Source organism: Brassica rapa, chromosome A06 (genome assembly GCF_000309985.2).
Source record: "Brassica rapa cultivar Chiifu-401-42 chromosome A06, CAAS_Brap_v3.01, whole genome shotgun sequence".
Taxonomy (NCBI): domain Eukaryota; kingdom Viridiplantae; phylum Streptophyta; class Magnoliopsida; order Brassicales; family Brassicaceae; genus Brassica; species Brassica rapa.
In genome coordinates, this window is record NC_024800.2 from 3,630,360 (window position 1) to 3,647,283 (window position 16,924).

The 16,924-nt window shown below is 36.9% G+C and overlaps 7 protein-coding genes across 10 annotated transcripts; 2 read left to right on the top strand and 5 right to left on the bottom strand.

The window, feature by feature from the left end:
- Positions 1 to 351: 351 nt before the first annotated feature.
- On the bottom strand, positions 352 to 2,897 carry LOC103871716 (probable receptor-like protein kinase At5g18500). 2 transcript variants are annotated; one of them, XR_004448284.1, is made up of 8 exons: positions 2,663 to 2,897; positions 1,831 to 2,390; positions 1,645 to 1,749; positions 1,429 to 1,551; positions 1,050 to 1,350; positions 771 to 983; positions 531 to 691; positions 352 to 467 (listed from the first exon to the last, which is right to left on the bottom strand). XR_004448284.1 is itself a non-coding variant. In XM_009149992.3 (7 exons), the coding sequence occupies exons 2-7, from the start codon at positions 2,373 to 2,375 to the stop codon at positions 602 to 604; spliced, it is 1,377 nt and encodes a 458-aa protein (XP_009148240.1). In that variant the 5' UTR covers positions 2,376 to 2,390; positions 2,663 to 2,897; the 3' UTR covers positions 354 to 601. The 2 variants fall into 2 exon arrangements, 1 of the variants encoding a protein (XP_009148240.1); XM_009149992.3 differs by having other exon boundaries at positions 354 to 691.
- Positions 2,898 to 3,551: 654 nt separating this feature from the next.
- Positions 3,552 to 5,602, top strand: LOC103871718 (PLASMODESMATA CALLOSE-BINDING PROTEIN 4). The gene is made up of 3 exons (XM_009149994.3): positions 3,552 to 4,943; positions 5,052 to 5,178; positions 5,261 to 5,602. Exons 1-3 carry the CDS (start codon positions 4,391 to 4,393, stop codon positions 5,466 to 5,468), a joined length of 888 nt encoding a protein of 295 aa, XP_009148242.1. The 5' UTR covers positions 3,552 to 4,390; the 3' UTR covers positions 5,469 to 5,602.
- A 12-nt stretch (positions 5,603 to 5,614) lies between these two features.
- LOC103871717 (nuclear envelope-associated protein 3) lies at positions 5,615 to 7,395 on the bottom strand. Of its 3 annotated transcripts, none has more exons than XM_018660018.2 (5): positions 7,152 to 7,395; positions 6,759 to 6,937; positions 6,164 to 6,688; positions 5,987 to 6,088; positions 5,615 to 5,902 (listed from the first exon to the last, which is right to left on the bottom strand). In XM_018660018.2, the coding sequence occupies exons 1-5, from the start codon at positions 7,159 to 7,161 to the stop codon at positions 5,735 to 5,737; spliced, it is 984 nt and encodes a 327-aa protein (XP_018515534.1). In that variant the 5' UTR covers positions 7,162 to 7,395; the 3' UTR covers positions 5,615 to 5,734. The 3 variants fall into 3 exon arrangements, with proteins under 3 accessions (XP_018515534.1, XP_009148241.1, XP_018515535.1); XM_009149993.3 differs by having other exon boundaries at positions 7,074 to 7,319; XM_018660019.2 differs by having other exon boundaries at positions 7,043 to 7,308.
- Positions 7,396 to 8,901: 1,506 nt separating this feature from the next.
- LOC103871719 lies at positions 8,902 to 13,141 on the bottom strand. The gene is made up of 3 exons (XM_033272450.1): positions 12,889 to 13,141; positions 12,641 to 12,778; positions 8,902 to 12,525 (listed from the first exon to the last, which is right to left on the bottom strand). Exons 1-3 carry the CDS (start codon positions 13,081 to 13,083, stop codon positions 12,424 to 12,426), a joined length of 435 nt encoding a protein of 144 aa, XP_033128341.1. The 5' UTR covers positions 13,084 to 13,141; the 3' UTR covers positions 8,902 to 12,423.
- Positions 9,026 to 10,288, bottom strand: LOC117125667. Its single transcript, XM_033272838.1, has 2 exons — positions 9,670 to 10,288; positions 9,026 to 9,549 (listed from the first exon to the last, which is right to left on the bottom strand). The coding sequence occupies exons 1-2, from the start codon at positions 10,286 to 10,288 to the stop codon at positions 9,026 to 9,028; spliced, it is 1,143 nt and encodes a 380-aa protein (XP_033128729.1).
- On the bottom strand, positions 11,217 to 11,984 carry LOC103872178 (glutathione S-transferase T3-like). Its single transcript, XM_009150520.2, has one exon. It carries the CDS (start codon positions 11,982 to 11,984, stop codon positions 11,217 to 11,219), a length of 768 nt encoding a protein of 255 aa, XP_009148768.2.
- Positions 13,142 to 13,705: 564 nt separating the features above from the next.
- Positions 13,706 to 16,718, top strand: LOC103871720 (cinnamoyl-CoA reductase 1-like). Its single transcript, XM_009149996.3, has 5 exons — positions 13,706 to 14,977; positions 15,460 to 15,629; positions 15,706 to 15,897; positions 15,969 to 16,318; positions 16,428 to 16,718. The coding sequence occupies exons 1-5, from the start codon at positions 14,860 to 14,862 to the stop codon at positions 16,564 to 16,566; spliced, it is 969 nt and encodes a 322-aa protein (XP_009148244.2). The 5' UTR covers positions 13,706 to 14,859; the 3' UTR covers positions 16,567 to 16,718.
- The last annotated feature ends 206 nt before the right edge of the window (positions 16,719 to 16,924 follow it).

Here is a 16,924-nt window from a genome sequence, read left to right on the forward strand (position 1 = left end):
GTTATTGCTGAGGTTCAATAAAAGGCTAAGCAGGATGGTCTCTTAGATTGTTCAGCCATTGATGAGAATTCTCTCTTTGTTATGTTTATTTATTTATTGAGCTTGTTATCAACTCCCCCCCCCCCCTTTTTAGCATTTTTCTTGTCTTTTCTTAATAAGAACCAAAAAAAATCTCTTACAAAACAAGAACTCAATGGCACATTTCTTTTTGTTACATAGTTACTTGTATTGAAGAGCACTTGTTCTCTCATCTACTCCAAAGAGATATTCAAGTCTAAACAAAGGTTAGTCTACAAATAAGATTTCAAAGTGAATAGTGCTTAGACTTTTGTGTGGTAGAGAAACACTCGCTGTACACACCAAACTATTAATACTGATATGTAAGTTTCAGTACAAATCCAGTTCCATATACAAGCATGTGAGTATATATGTTACATATCACACGTATCTATATATATATCCCTCTCTACCATCTGTTCTTTCAAAAGCAAACCCGGAAGAAACAAAACAAGTAGAATCTCAAACACAAGAACAAGAAAGTGCACAAGAAGCAACAACTTCCAAAGAACAGAGAATAAGCCACACCAGCAAAGATCTCTGATTACTGAAGCCTCTTGCTCTGTGTTCTTGAAGCCGGTGTGCTTCTATCAGTATCCGAGTTTTCCTCTTGCGCTCTACGCCCTCTCCGATCCTGTTAAGTTAAATACTTGCTTATGTATACATATATTCCGCATTCATTGTAATGGTTGTAACTTGTAAACTACACTAACCTCTCTTGGTATGGGATATTCCTCAGACTCTAGCATACGCACAACTTGGCTCATTTTAGGTCTCTTTTCAGAGTCAGGATCAATGCATCTAAGTGCTGTAAGAAGAACACGTTTCAACGCTCTTGTCGCTGGCTTAACGGCTATGTTTGGATCAATGACTTCTTCCAGTCTCTTAGTTCCTACCATCATCTTCAACCACTCAACTAGATTCACCTACAAAAAGAATGTATATGAGTCTCAAAATTATCAAACACATTCATCTCTCAATAGTCTATTTACCTCACTAGCAGGACGTGCATAGTCCACAGGATCCCTTCCGGTTATTGCTTCTAAGATCAAGACACCGAAGCTGTACACATCACTCTTCTCATTCAGAAGTCCTGTATTCGCGTATTCTGGAGCAACATACCCAAATGTTCCCATCACTCTAGTGGTCACATGACTTTTCCCATCTCCAAGCAACTTGGCAAGGCCAAAATCTGAAACCTTTGCGTTGAATCTATCGTCAAGCAATATGTTGCTTGACTTGATGTCTCTGTGGACTACTTTTGGCTCGATTGCCTCGTGTAGATACGCAAGACTGCACAGTAGATAAAACCATTACTCTAAGCAGAACGTATAAGAAAACTTAAAAAATTAATGAAAATGTTATGCTTACGCCTTGGATGTGCATGTGAGAACTTTCATTCTTGCCTCCCAAGTTAAGTATCCATGCTGTCTCATTGCTCCGTGAAGCCATTCTTCGAGATTCCCATTGTTCATATACTCATAAACCAATATCCTATTTATAGCAAAAAATATGTCACAAAATGTTTTGTTTCTTTTTCTCTCTATAAAAAAAAGATAGAAATACTCAAAATGTTTACACTTATACCTGTGTGTGCCTTCAATGCAGTATCCAAGAAGACGTACCAAGTTCTTATGACGCACATGACCAATAGCATCAACCTCTACTCTAAACTCTTTCTCAGCTTGTCCCCTACAAAATCCAAAATTTCAGAATATTTAACAAAATTAAATAGAGAGAACTCTTTTTTTGAAACCATATAGTATAACTCACAAATGGTTCAAGATCTTTTTCACAGCAACATGAGTCCCATTGGTCAGCTCTCCTCTGTATACAACTCCATATCCTCCTTCACCAATCACATTCTCTTGTGAGAAACTGTTTGTTGCTATCTCGAGATCTCTCAGAGTAAACCAATGACCCCAACCAAGGTGTGACTCAGGTAAACCGGAGAGAGGTGATGGTGTTGCCATCTCATACAATGATGATGAAGACATGTTTGCAACACACAGAGAACCTTCTTCCCCTGAGCCAGATGGGCTGCTACTTACACCGTTCTTTCTCTTCTTCTCCATATCCAAATTAAGCAAGAAGTTGTCAGGTTCATTGCTGTGAGGGTCAAAGTTTGAGACATGCTCAATTCTGATTTCTTTGATCTCTTTGGATATAGGAGGGGTTTGGATGATGGGAAGACTCAAGGTTTTGGATATTTTTGGTTTCTTTTTCCATATGAGACAAAAGGAAAGAACAGAAAGTATGGCTATGATGAACAAGGCAATGGAGATAACTGTTGCTTGCCAGATCTTAAGTCCAGACATAGTTTCCTTCCTAATCTGTTTGATTCAAGATCATCAATGTTAAAAGAGAGCAAACTTGATACAATGGTACCAGAGAAATAAATTGTAGAAAGGAACTACATGAAAAATGATGTCTCCAAGTTGATCTAGTGGTCCCATATTAAACATTAAGGACCACTAAGGAGCTTAATTAATAACCCAACAAGGCAAGAATATAACCAAATGCAGCAATCATTACATTTATCATTATCCAGTTAGAAGATGCCTAAGACAAGCAATGATGATAGAAATACAGAGGAATATATTACCTCTAAGAATGAAACTTGATCAGAGAAACTCTTCAAAGAAAAAAATACAAGAATTTTTAGATGGAGCTCTGGGGAAACAGAGTTTTTTTTCTGTAAAGAATAATGTTGAACTTCTTATGTGAAGAAGAAGAAGAACAACAAGAAAGATGAAAGTTTTAAAAGAAATAAAAGAAAACTTTAAAACGTGAGCTGTGAAATCTGGTGGAAGAAGAAGAGATGGAGTTATCAAGTGGTAGGTGATAAAATTTTCAATCTCTCTTTAACTTTTTTTTTAATCTTTTAATTTAGGTGGTGAGAAAAAAAGAAGCTTGCATTGCAAACTACATCACATGAAACACCGTCTGCATATACGTATATTATACATTATATATATATATTGCAGAGGATGATGTTTTACTACCCAAAGTAACTGTCCGACTTTTTACATTACATGAGAAGGTTGAAAACTTGAATGTATAACAGAAACTGTGACTTTAAAAACATTTTATATCGGTAGAGAGAAGTAGTAGTCTTCTAGAAATGGCCTTTGAGTTGTGTGAAGCAAATTACGAAAGAGGTTGCTTAATCTTTGTTCATCGTCGTCTCCTTGAAAAAGAAAGTCCAACAAATTTGTAAAGCTTCCATTTGAATCATATTTATTTCCAAATGCAGTTTCCTCGCACAATTGCGATTAAACCAATAAAATAATAATTTATTTGGGTTGGTTATATCCCCGGTTTAAAAACAAAATTAGAAGTTCAATTTGGACCATAATAGACATACCAGTACTGGGCTTTAAATTAGATTATGAGCCCAATTTAAAATTTTAGTCCAAACTTTGTAGACCGAAAACTTTAATTCAAGGGGTGTATTATCTATATCCACTCTCAGCAAATGAATTCAATAACTACTGTTAACTTTTTATGGGTATGTGACAATAGTTTAGTGGTAGCTTTACTGTTGAACCCATGTATTCTTTTAAGAAGATAGTATCAAGATCCACCATTCCACATGGGTTGTCCCTACTTGCATGAATCAATCTTCTTATCTCAAGAACAAAGTTGTACACATTTTTATTTTGTAATGAGCAAAGAAGAACCATTTTCAAACGTGGAGAGTATAACTTTTAAAATTAGGACAATTGATTAATCCATTAAACAAACAGCTAACAGAGCTTTTACGTTCTCTGCTTTTTTCAATCACTTTCCGCTTTGGAGATTTATTTAAATCTTTGTGGGTTTTGCTGAGCTAAGCAGAAGATCAACCTTTGTATTAATTAATCTCATTATCTTAATCTGCAGCACTACTCTCTTCCTTTTTCTCCTTTTTGGCTAAGAGAAAAAAGATATGTAAATACCAATTTGCAGCTTCTTTCTTGAAAACTTTGCAGAACTGTCTTTATGCATATGCTTATGTCTGAAACGGATCTGACAAAAATGTTTTTTCTTTCTTTTTTGTTAACATAAGGCAAAAGCTTATATATCTTTGCACACATATATAAAGATGAGATTAGGCACAGGCCTAATCCAAAAAGACTTCATAGCAAAGCAAACATCTTTTCTCTTTTATTTTTTTCTTACTTAGTCACTTGCATGTCAAATACAGTCAGCTTCTCCCCCCAATTTTCTCAAGAGAATCTCAAAGCTTTTGTCCTTTTTTCTTAATCACATCTTCTTCACACCATTATGTACTTATAAACCCAAGAAAGAAGAAGAGAAAAAAAAAACACAAACCCAATCTCAAGCTCTGATGGCAAAACAGAGTTACTTCTTCTTGTTTCTTTCTCTTGTCTCACTCTCTTCCTCAACAACTACAACTCATGATGTCTTAAACCCACCAACGGTCTTCCCTACAAACCCTACAACTACACCACCGGTTACCACATTTCCTCCAGTGACCATAACGCCAACAAACCCTGCCACAACAGTTCCTCTTACACCTCCAGTAACAACAGTCCCTGCAACACTCACACCACCTGTGACCAACCCGGTGACACAGTACCCTCCAACACAACCCTCAGGAACGGTTCCTGTGATTCCATCAAACTCTCCTTCGGTTTCAGGTCAAAGCTGGTGCGTGGCAAAGCCTGGAGCCTCTCAAACCTCACTCCAACTGGCTCTTGACTATGCCTGCGGGTTAGGTGGAGCGGATTGCTCTCAGATACAGCAAGGAGGCAACTGTTATTCGCCTATCAGTCTTCAGAACCATGCCTCATTTGCCTTCAACAGCTATTACCAGAAGAACCCTTCTCCTCAAAGCTGCGATTTTGGCGGTGCAGCCTCACTTGTTAGCACCAACCCAAGTAAGTGAGGGAAAAAAATGATATATACTATGTTTCTTGTTTTATCTTTTAATGACCTCTCGTGTTATTTCAACCATATGACTGAACCATTTTTGTTTTAAAACACAGGCACTGGTTCTTGTATTTACCAAACAGGCTCATCAACATCAACAACACCAACCCCATCAACACAAACGGTGAACCAGCCTCCTGTCACATCAACACCAATAATACCAACAGGAGGCGGGATAATCGGGTAAGATAAAGACATTCTTTCAACACTTTTGTTCTTGTCTCAAAGCCTAACTGCAAATGTATCTCTTAACTATATTTTCAAGGGTTGGAACTCCACCAGCAGTGTTTAACCCGGCGAATCCTTCATCAAACACTCTAAACAATCCATTATCAGGAGGTCCCGCGGTCTACGGGTTTGATGGTTCACCTAATGGGAACAATCCAACGTTATCAGACTCTACCAACTTGCAGCTTCACTTTGGTCACACTCTGGTGGTAACATTGATTCTTCACGCAGTGCTATTTCATTAGAAAGTAGAATTTATATAGGAGTCGAATTAGTTTTATGAGATAGTGTTCCACAAGCTTAAGCTCATTTAGTGTAACGTACCAAGATGAAGCTAGGAATGTTAAGACATTATAAATTTGTTTTGTTCAAACGCTCAGTTTCGGTTTTGTACAGAAAACTCCCTTTTGTTTCCTTCTCTCTTTAGGACCAAAGCAGAAACTCAGACGTTGTAACAAAGAGGTGTTGTTCTATCTACTTTAACATAGTCTAAATGAATTCTTTCAATAATTTAACGCCTAGAAAAGGCAACTAATATCAGCATCGAAATGGAGACAACAACCTTGAAACCTGACTTGTCCCAGAAGTTTTGGTTATTAAAAGGACCAGCTTCATGCTGTTTTTTTGCAGCTAGTTGCTTCTTGAGTTCTTGTATTGCCACAGCGTTTCTCTCTCCGATCTACCAAACCACAGAAAAAACAAACATCTCAATTTTCATATAAATTACTATGCTAAAGTTAAAGCAAGTGAGAGTTTATTTTACCTTGTGAAGTTTTCGAGTTTGGATGCGTGTTTCGCCAAGGCAAAACTCTAGCTTCAGCACCTTCTTTTTAAGCTCCTGGTTAATCCTCCTTTGATTCTCCACCTGCTCCATATAAACATAGGCTTTACTTGATTAAACCATAAAGAGACGCTAAATAGCATGTGTTGTTGTTGTTACCTGATCTTCTAACTCCTGTGTCTTAAACCTCCAGTGAGCCGATATAATCTTCAGTTCATCTCTCAGTCTCGCTATCTCATCATCTTTAGCCTTCAAAAGTTTATCGATTCTTTCAAAATTCTTTGGAGAATCTTCCTCTAGTAGCACTGATGCAACACCTTCAACTTTCGAAACCTCATCTCTTAGCTGCTTCTGTGAAGATTCTCTAGCTTCCAGCTCCTTCTGTAGATTCTCTAGCTGCTTACCAAGTCGAGTTACTTGGTCCTCTTGCTCTTTTAATGAACCAGTCCTCTCGTGCAAATGCTTGGAGAGCAGTCTGCACTGAGACTGAGCTGATGCAGCTGATAAAGCACTTGCCTCTGCAGTTGCCTGTGTTGCTGCAAGCTGTGACTTGATCTCACCCACTTCCTTCACATACTTCTCAGTAGCAAGATCCGAGGCACGGATCTGCTCAACTTTCTTGTTTAGTTCCTTAGCAAGTTCGAGCATTTCATCTTCCATTCTCTTAACTCTTGCTTCTGCTTCCTGCATCAAAAGTCTCAACTTGGAAACCAAAATCGATATTAAAATAAATGAGCTTTGCTTGCTTGCTTACCTGCCTCGAGATGACTTCTTGTGAACACGAACGCTCCTGTTCAGCGAGACGAGTCCTTGCTTGCTTCAAGTCAGCGGCTAAAGACACAACATTTCTCCTGAAACTCTGCTTCTTCTCACTCAGATCATTCAACAGAGGATCATCCTCTTCTCTTAAGCTAACAGAAGCTGCCATTTTACCTGGATTGAATGAAATACACAATCTCAAGATAATTAAGAATGTGAAATCAAATCCTCTTAACTTACAATTCTACATTAACGAGCTAGAGTGATAAAGACCAATACTTTTGAAGTATACAGCCAAAAAAGAGGCGACCTTTATCCAAAATTTGAAACTCTTAGAGATTTTTTGGAATCTTCAAAGCCTAAAAATCCAAACTTTCGCGTGACCCACCAGTCTCCATCGTCGTCGACAACTCCCCGGGAAGAAAAAAAATTAAGTCAGAAGAAAATCCAGAAGGCCTAAATCTAACGGCTATGGTTTAGACTTTAGAGTGTGTAATTTAATCGAGTAGTTGAGAAAATTAGGCTATCGAATAATAATCAATGGACTTGCAGATTCTTTCAAGTTTGTGATTTCTCGAGAGGAGGAAAGAAGACGAGCCTGGGTTGCGGTCCGTATTCATTTAGGTTCGGATTAGTTTTAAAGTAAGTGGCTATAATAATGTTTTGCCTCGTTGTAACCGAGCCTAGTGCGTTGGCTTTTGTGTCATTTAAAGCAACGAATCCTTACCGAACCTACGCATGAGGCGGGCTCGGTTTCAGTTGCTACTTGCTAGGCTTTGACTGTAGCGCGGCAAAGTCTATTTGTATTTTTATGATTCAAATTGTATAAAGTCACGTGCGAACACATTACACAGTATAGCATTGGTAAAATCTCAAATATATATATATGATAATATAAGTTGGAAAAAAAAATATATATATATATGATAATATTATGGGTAATTCTCTCAAATAGTCATTTTTAAATTTTTTTCACAAAAATAGCACTCCAATAAGAAAATAACCAAAATAGTTTTTTTTTTTGAAATTTTTAATAATTTCTTTAAAAAAATATTGAAACTCTATCCCAAAAATTCACCCATTTAATTCTAAATTTTAAGTCTATATTAGTTAACCCTATGACAAAAATATATAAATCTTATTTTAATCATTTGTTCATTAAATTCTGTTTTTGTGAAAATAAATTAAAAATAGCTATACTAGAAAATTTCTCTAATATAATCTTTCTATTATATGATCAATACTTCCATGTACTATACTGTATATGATATTAATAAACAACTTCGTGAATAACGATTATACTTGCAATTTTCCTCAATAGTTGTTGTGGGCGCATTTTCGATGAACATGTCTCTTTGCATGCACGTCACATGTTTCTACACATCTGCCTATTGTTTGTTCTTCATTCAAATACAAATGGCTGATATTAGGATGAAGACCCTGATATGAGATTTGGAATTATTTATAAATGTAACTCTCAATGAGATACTTTTGAGTGTTTTGACATAACTAACATAAAATATTGAATTGTAGTATATGTAAAAAAGCATTTGAATAGTTTTTAAGGCTAATCTCTTACATAAACACTTTTGAATTTTTATCACATAAATAGCATTAAAATCATTAAAATAATATTTATTAGTTAATACAATATTAACATATCCTATATCCTAAACTTTAAATATAATTTCACCCTCTGAATACTAAATCACAAACTATAGACTAAATTCAAAAAAATTATAATTCTTAACTAATACTACTATTTTGGTGATTTTCATTTTTTAACAAAAATTTTAAAAAAAATTTGTCGACTACCCATGTAGATCGACTATTACTAATCAGCCGATACTAGAGATGTTATTGAACAATATTCTCTTTCTGTATTAAGTTTGCGGACTCAAGAGATGTCATCATATCAAAGTTTTCGAAAAATCCATTTCTTAATGGCAAATACATCGATGTAGATCCAAAATTTTGAATACATCTATGAAAGACATTAAAAAGCAAGAGCATCTACATTGGTGAACCCCCCTTTGGGGTTCATACCAATTTTTTAATATATTTATGGTGGGACCATGAATAGTGATGAACTTCTTGATTTTGTACTTCTCCATTAGTGAACCCGAAGAAGGGGTTCATAGGAATTAAAATAATAATTTTTTTAAAAAAAATTAGTTTTGATTTTTTTTTTAATACATGAATAAAATATAATAATTTATAAAATTTTATTCATTACATTGATAATTGATGAACATAGAAAGATTATTCATTACCGAATTTTTGCCATACATTTTCAACTAAATCAGCTTTCAACCTATCATGTTTTCCTGAATCCCGAAGTTCATTGCGCATGCCTAGCATATTATGTGCATGCAAACTTTCTCTCGTTTTGACCTTCGAACCTCTGCTTGACTCTCCTGACTCGAACTCAGATGTATCAGTAAGACTGTATCCGTCTCGTTCGTCCTCCACTATCATATTGTGCAATATGACACAAGTTCTCATAATTTTCCCTATCTTTTCCTTGTCCCATAGTAGAGCAGGGTTTTTAACTATTGCAAACCTCGATTGCAAAACCCCGAAAGCACGTTCGACATCTTTTCTGGTGGATTCTTGACGTTGGACAAATAGCTCAGCTTTAGGACCTTGAGGAAGTGGGATGGATTGGATAAATGTTGACCAATTCGGATAAATTCCGTCAGTAAGGTAGTACGCCATACGGTAAGTGTGGTTGTTGACCTTGAATTTAACTTTAGGGGCTCGACCTTGCAGTATATCATCAAAAACTGGTGACCGATCAAGAACATTGATATCGTTGAGGGTACCTGGTAATCCGAAAAATGCGTGCCATATCCAAAGATTTTCTGATGCCACAGCCTCTAAGACAATTGTTGGTTTTCCTGAACCACGGGTGTATTGGCCTCTCCAAGCCGTTGGACAGTTCTTCCACTGCCAATGCATACAATCAATGCTGCCTATCATCCCGGGAAACCCGCGCTTCTCGCCAATGTCGAGTAATCGTTGAAGATCTTCCGGTGTTGGTGTTCTTAGATACTCAACTCCAAACAATTGTACTATCCCATTAGTGAAATGTTCTAAACATAAAAGTGCAGTACTTTCACCAAGTCGAAGATATTCGTCATACGTATCTCCAGATTGACCATATGCGAGCATACGTATAGCTGCAGTACATTTTTGAAGTGGTGATAGGCCGTACCTGCCGTGAGCATTTCTTCTTTGCTGAAAGTATGGAACTTCAGTAGTAAGGCGATCAACAATGCGGAGGAACAAGGGTTTGTTCATTCGAAAACGCCGCCTAAACATCACCGGCGGGTAAGTGGGATTTTCGTGGAAATAGTCGTTCCATAGTTGAATGTGTCCTCGTTCCCGATCTCTTTCAATATAAGCTCTTTTTTTGGGCTTGTTGGTTTGAACATCTAGTAGGGAGTCGATGATATTATCAAATTCTTCGTCAAACATATCTTCAAAGGCTTCATCAACGCCATCTGACTCTGAGGATGTCATAACTGAAAAAAACAAATATTTTAAATATCTCTACGAATATCATATATTCGTTTTTAATTATAACTTATATGTGGAACATTAAATTTTATTTTAAATATCTCTTGGAATATCATATTTTCGTTTTTAATTATAACATTAATTTAAAAAAAAAAAAAAATCTTGGAATGTCATATTTTCGTTTTTAATTATAACTTATATGTGGAATATTAATTTTTTTTTTTCAATAAATCTTGGAATTTCATTTTTTCGTTTTTAATTATAACTTATATGTGGAACATTAATTACAGACTATAGATAACAAAACAAAGAATTTTAGATTTTACTTGGTCACTCGATTTTGTAGTCGGCGAGTGTCTAGTGGTTGGCTGGTTCGACAGAACAAGAGTGAGGCAGCTGGTTTGAGAGAACAAGAGTAAGGCGGATGGTTTGAGAGAACAAGATGGAGGGGTATCGACCTTGAGAGAACTATGATTTGTAGATACAGAGAAGAGAACTATGCTTTGGCATTTGAGAGAAGAGAACATAAACACATGTTAGAGAGAAGAGAACATATATGAGAGACATGAAATACTTGTCCTTTTTATAACAAACTTTTACAAGTCCCGTGAAGTGTAGAGACAAACAAAATACTACACTTCATATTACAATCCGTGACACCAAGTTCATCACTAGTGTCTAGTACAAACACTGACCTGCTGCGACCCAAAAGATACATGTAGTACTACAACTACATGAACAACCCGTGAACTACTACTACTACAATACCCGTGATACCTACAAAACCCATCAAGTCCAGACTTTATCAGATCCTTTCACCTGCAAAATAACACAGAAGAATATAAGTTTCCAGTCAACAAAAGCAGTTGTAAAATTATCAAAGCAAGTAAAGAAGCAAACAAAGAGTTCAAGAAATTTTCAACTAAACAACCTAAAGCATCTCAGAAACAAGTTTGTCCTTCAAAGCGACCTCAGCTTCAGTTAGAGTAGCTATGTTCTTAGAGAGGAGACGATCAAGTATTTTCTGTTTCGAAATATTCTGTTTCTTCTCTAGAATGATCTCCAGGCGATCAAATGCAGCTTCATTGCCAGGCTTCTTGCGTTTGGCTGCTTTGCAAGCCTTAACGCCAGGAGGCCTAGCCTCATCCGAGTCAGGCACCGTCTCCGCAGCTTCCTTCATTTTCGCCTTTCCACCATCTCTTGATATAGAGTTCGATCTCCACTTCTGATCATACCTCAGCTCCCTCCACGCGTGTTCAAGTGCAAACTTCGCCTGGTGGTCGTTAAAGAAGATGTCATGAGCTGACTTCATGACATCGTTCTCGTTCTGCCCACTTGATTGCTCCTTCAATGCTGCCTCATAGCTTCCCACAAATTTACACACTTGTTCATTCAACCTTCCCCACCTATGCTTACACTGACTCCACTCTCTAGGTAGAAAGCCACCTAGCTGAGCGCTTGCATTAAAGTAATCCTCTATTCTTCTCCAAAACGACCCTAGTTTCTGCTGGTTACTAACTATGGGATCTTTGCTTGTGTTTAACCAGGCACTGATGAGGATAATGTCTTCTTGAGTCGTCCACTTTCTCCTTTCACCAGCCGGTTTAGGAACCTCAGACGACCCTACTTCTACGGTTTTACTGGACTGGGAAGATAATAGGTTCACAAAACCGGGAGAACTTTGTGAAAACGTATCCATTTTGGTTTGGGGTTGTGTTTTGTTGTTTGTTAAAGAACTACTTGCGTTTGAGTTACGGGTGGTTTCCTAACTACCAAACATTCATTACACTTAATTAGACAACAACTTGTTCACAGACATTCATTACACATCAAATCAATTCTAAAAAACTCTAAAACGTTTAAGACACAGCAATTTAAGCGCATTCATCACAGCAACCAATTAGAGGAACCAAACTAGTACTAGATATTTAATGAAGTACTACTACACTCCCTACTCTAGATATTTAATGAACAAGTTAAGTCTCAGTTCAACCAGAGGAAGCAAGTAACCACACGGAAACAGTTCCTACTCGAGTTCCTAGTTAAGTCTCAGTTCCTACTCTACACGGAAACAGTTCCTACTCAAGTTCCTAGTTAAGTTCTACTTTAGTTTAGTTTGAAAGTTTACCTGTTCTGTTTCAGTCGAAACAGGCCTTCTCCAGAGCAGCCGCCTGGACTGTGAGGTTATAGACGTCACCGGTGAGCTTATCAAGCAGCAATGTGAGCCTCTTAACCTGTGCCTACATAAGAGATAAAGAAAACTTGTAACTCACTTATAAAAACGTAAAAAGTGTTCACAAATTTGATGATCTCAAATTTGATGATCACCCAAAGAGATAAAAAGTGTTCACAAACCTCAAGACTCTCGATCTGTTTAGTGAGAATGGGCACACATTTGATGATCTCAACAGCCTCATCCACACGCTCACGCATGCGTACCATCTCCTCCTGGACACCTATAACCCAAGGCTGACGGTAATGCAACCCATCAGCCTTGGTTAAACCACGGAAACATCAGTCAGACAACATATTTAACTAGAAAATTTAGACAACATAATAAGACATGTGAGATTAATGAAGGGAATGCGAATGATGTGGGTTACCTCGTAGTTTATGCAGCTGAAGAAGCGCTTCCCGGGACGCGTGTCGTACTCCTCCTTCACCCGAACCTCGTCGATGATTCTACCACCACACGGACAGCTTGTCGGCATCCCATATGACGAATCGGCAACGTTGTACAGGTGGTCGATGAACTCCTGCTTCCTCTTAAAATCTGTTATCTCGTCTGAGGGATCCATCTGAAACAGAGAAATGAAATTGATTAACCCTTTTCTATTGAATCAAAAATAATCAAAACCGTGAATCGATTGAGACAAAAGTAGTCAAAACCGTGAATCGAACCCAGTACAAGATCTAAACCCACTTATCGAAACCCCCAAATTCTATTTTGAACCCTAACTCGAAAAACCCTTTTCGATTTCCAATCCGCGAGAATCGAACCTTAAAACTATAAATCGAACCCGTAGACAAGGTAATACAGCATTAAATCAAAACCCTTCTCGATTTCGAACCCTAAATCGTCAAAAAAAAAATTGAAATTTCCCCTAAGTCGATTTCGAAACCAAAACGACATCAATATAAAGGAGATTCCAGTCGAGACCCACCTCTGTTAGTAGAGGAGACAATAACTCGTCGAATCGATGGAGCAAATTCGAGAAATAGGGACAGAGATCGTCGTCGCACGGGGTTTCGCCGGGAGGAAGAAACCCTAGAGTTTTCGAGACAAAAGAGAGAAATGAATCTCTCTCCCCTTTCCATCGCGTGACGTCGACGCCGCGTCTCCAATCAATTCGCGACACGTGGTGTGAACCCGTATCGGACGGGGTCACTCGTAAGGGGCGGGTCGCGAGAAATAACCCATTTAATCTTTATTTTTAATGGTCCGGCCCTATGATACTGAGCCCATGAACCTGTCTAAAACCTCTAATGAGGCTGCTCTTATGAATGAACTATCACGATGGATGAGTCATCCTTTTTCTTCTTCACTATTTAGGCTCCTTCTTCACTATTTAGGCTCTGAATGGTGATGTAAAGAACAACCGTGGAACAACTATTTAGTTCTAATAGGTATATGTATCCATGTTTGTTACTATTATCATCGGCGCGAAGTATTAATATTCGTTAAAATATGAGTCCATATATAAGCAGTATCAAGTTTTATTGAAACTCTATTTAAGAATTAATAAAGAGATTGAGTACAAAGTGTGTGTGTGGAGAAAGTGCAAGAATGGATTTAGTACTCTTCTAGAAGAAACCATCGGAAACACTATTTTTAGCCTCAAGGACAGTCGTCTCTTACGTAATCACATCATGCTTATATTTAACTGTAATTTATAGTTCTAGTAATAATTCTTATGGATAAATAATATGATGTATATATAGGCTTTTGAAGCTGTTTCAACCATCTATGAAGTTTATAATGGCTGTTGGTCAAATTCTTTCAAGTGCCAATCTACTATTCTAGTTACTAGTAATAAGAACTTGGTAATGTAATATTTTAATTATTCTGCCAAACATATTTAAAATCGAATCTTAAACGTGCCAAATATCAAATATGTAACCAATTTGGATTCAGACTCCTGCTATTAATAAAAATAATTAAAAATTATCTTCTTGCATTTAAGATTACGAAACATATTTAAATCTAATCTTAGACGTATCAAATACGTAACCAATTCGAATTCAAACTTAATGAAAAACAATTAAAAAGTAATCTTCTTAGCATTTTAGATTACGAAACGGTCAAAAAGCAAAGTAGAATTCATCCCATTCACGCGATAAAACAGTCCAAAAGAATCAAAGATGTACACAAGTGTCTTCCGTCACTTTGCGATCACTCACTATATAATTTGACCCCTTTTTTTTTGGTCACACGACTATATATCATTTGACCAACAACATAACAAAACTTATTATTAATGAACTTCTTTCTTTTTTTTTTTTTTTGTGATAAGTAATGAACTTCTTTCTTCTCTTCATCTAAAACAGTTTAGTGTCAGATAAAGAAAAGAAAGATGAACGTCGGAGGAAAGGTGGTCTGCGTCACCGGAGCTTCTGGTTACATAGCTTCCTGGATTGTGAAGCTTTTGCTCCTTCGTGGCTACACCGTCAGGGCTACCGTTCGAAACCCAAGTTTGTGCCTCATCTCTTTTCCATTGTCTGAATATATCATCAGAATAAATATAAATATACTCACTAGCGAAATTTCAGTTCTTTTAATATTTTCCATAGTTAGGTAAAATAAATAAAATGAAACACTACCAGATAAGATGGAACAAAACTATTCAAGCAAGAACTATTCAGGCAAAAAAAAAATCAAACCACGAGACTGCCATTATTACAAGTTGCTCAACAAAAGCAAACTGGAAATTGTGATGTGTTAAATTAGAGAGAACATCTTGAACCTTTATTAATAAGAAAAACAATTTATATTACAACGAATTAGGTTAAATTCTTAAGACATGAGAAAAGATAACACTTCTTTCAATTCACAAAAAACGTATAAATTTTTTCTACCCTTTTAATTAAGTTATTAAATACGAAATTTTCTAACTTTCTCGTACATTTGTAGAGCTGCATTTTGACGACATAATATGTTATATTTTTCTATTTAGCGGACGCAGCGAAAACAGAACATCTTCTTGCACTTGAGGGTGCAAAAGAAAGACTAAAACTGTTCAAAGCAGATCTTTTGGAAGAATGTTCCTTCGAGCAAGCAATCGAATGTTGTGACGCTGTCTTCCATACGGCTTCTCCGGTTAAGTTCATCGTCACGAATCCTCAGGTTTGTTGCTGTGGACATCGCAAATTTTATTAATATATAGCAGGACCATTTCTTATGTTACGTGTCTGATTATCAGACGGAGCTAATAGATCCAGCATTAAAGGGTACTATGAACGTCCTCAATACATGCAAGAAAACTTCCTCTGTCAAAAGAGTCATTGTAACATCCTCCATGGCTGCGGTTATTGTTCGTCAACCCCCTTTGGAACCAAACGACGTGGTGGACGAGTCTTTCTTCTCTGATCCAAGTGTTTGCATGGAAACAGAGGTCCTTTGATTTTTGCATAATTTTGAGAGTTTGGATTATCTCTTACACGTAATTTCCTTTTCCTCTTTCAGTACTGGTATCCACTCTCCAAGACGTTGGCAGAGAATGTAGCGTGGCAATTTTCCAAAGAAAACGGAATGGACATGGTCTTCATTAATCCAGGATTTATAATCGGCCCACTTTTGCAACCAACCCTTAATTTTTCGGTAGAGATGATTGTGGATATGATAAACGGTAAGAACCCTTTCAACTCAATATACTACAGGTTCGTGGACGTGAGAGATGTTGCCTTGGCTCATGTCAAAGCATTGGAGACTCCTTCGGCCAATGGCAGATACATAATGGATGGCGCAAGTATGACCATATACGAGATTAAAGAGATAATGCGTGAATTATTTCCAGATATGTGTGTTGCTGATACGTGAGTTATCTTATTCTTTTCATCTTACTAATTAATCATCATACATACGGCGTATAAACTTAATCGAGGGTATTACCAAAAAACATGACATCATTTTACTTTGTTTTAGGAAAGAAGAAGGTGAGATCAAAGAAATCATTTACAAAGTGTGTGTGGAGAAAGTGAAGAATTTGGGAGTTGAGTTCACTCCTCTCAAATCAAGCCTTAGAGATACTATCATTAGCCTCAAAGAAAAATGTCTCGTATGAGAATATGATGACGTTCATATATGTATCAAAACTTCTATGTTAGTATTATTGGATGTATTTAAGTTGTGGAAACTTGGGGTGGAACCGCTCTTGCAACCAACTCTTATAAACAGATATTTCGCATCATAACAACTAGACGCTCGTGGACGTGAGAGATGTTGCCCCTCTCATGTCAAAGCATTCATGGTACATGCAGCCAATTGTAGATTGTGACATTTGGGGATATTTTGAGCGAATTCTTCAATAGGTTTGAATCTTGCTCATCAATATTTTAAATCGTAATAGACCATAATTACGTTGAAAAAGCCCATAAATACTGTCGAAGATGTTTCATCTATCTATGAAATTTATAAATAAT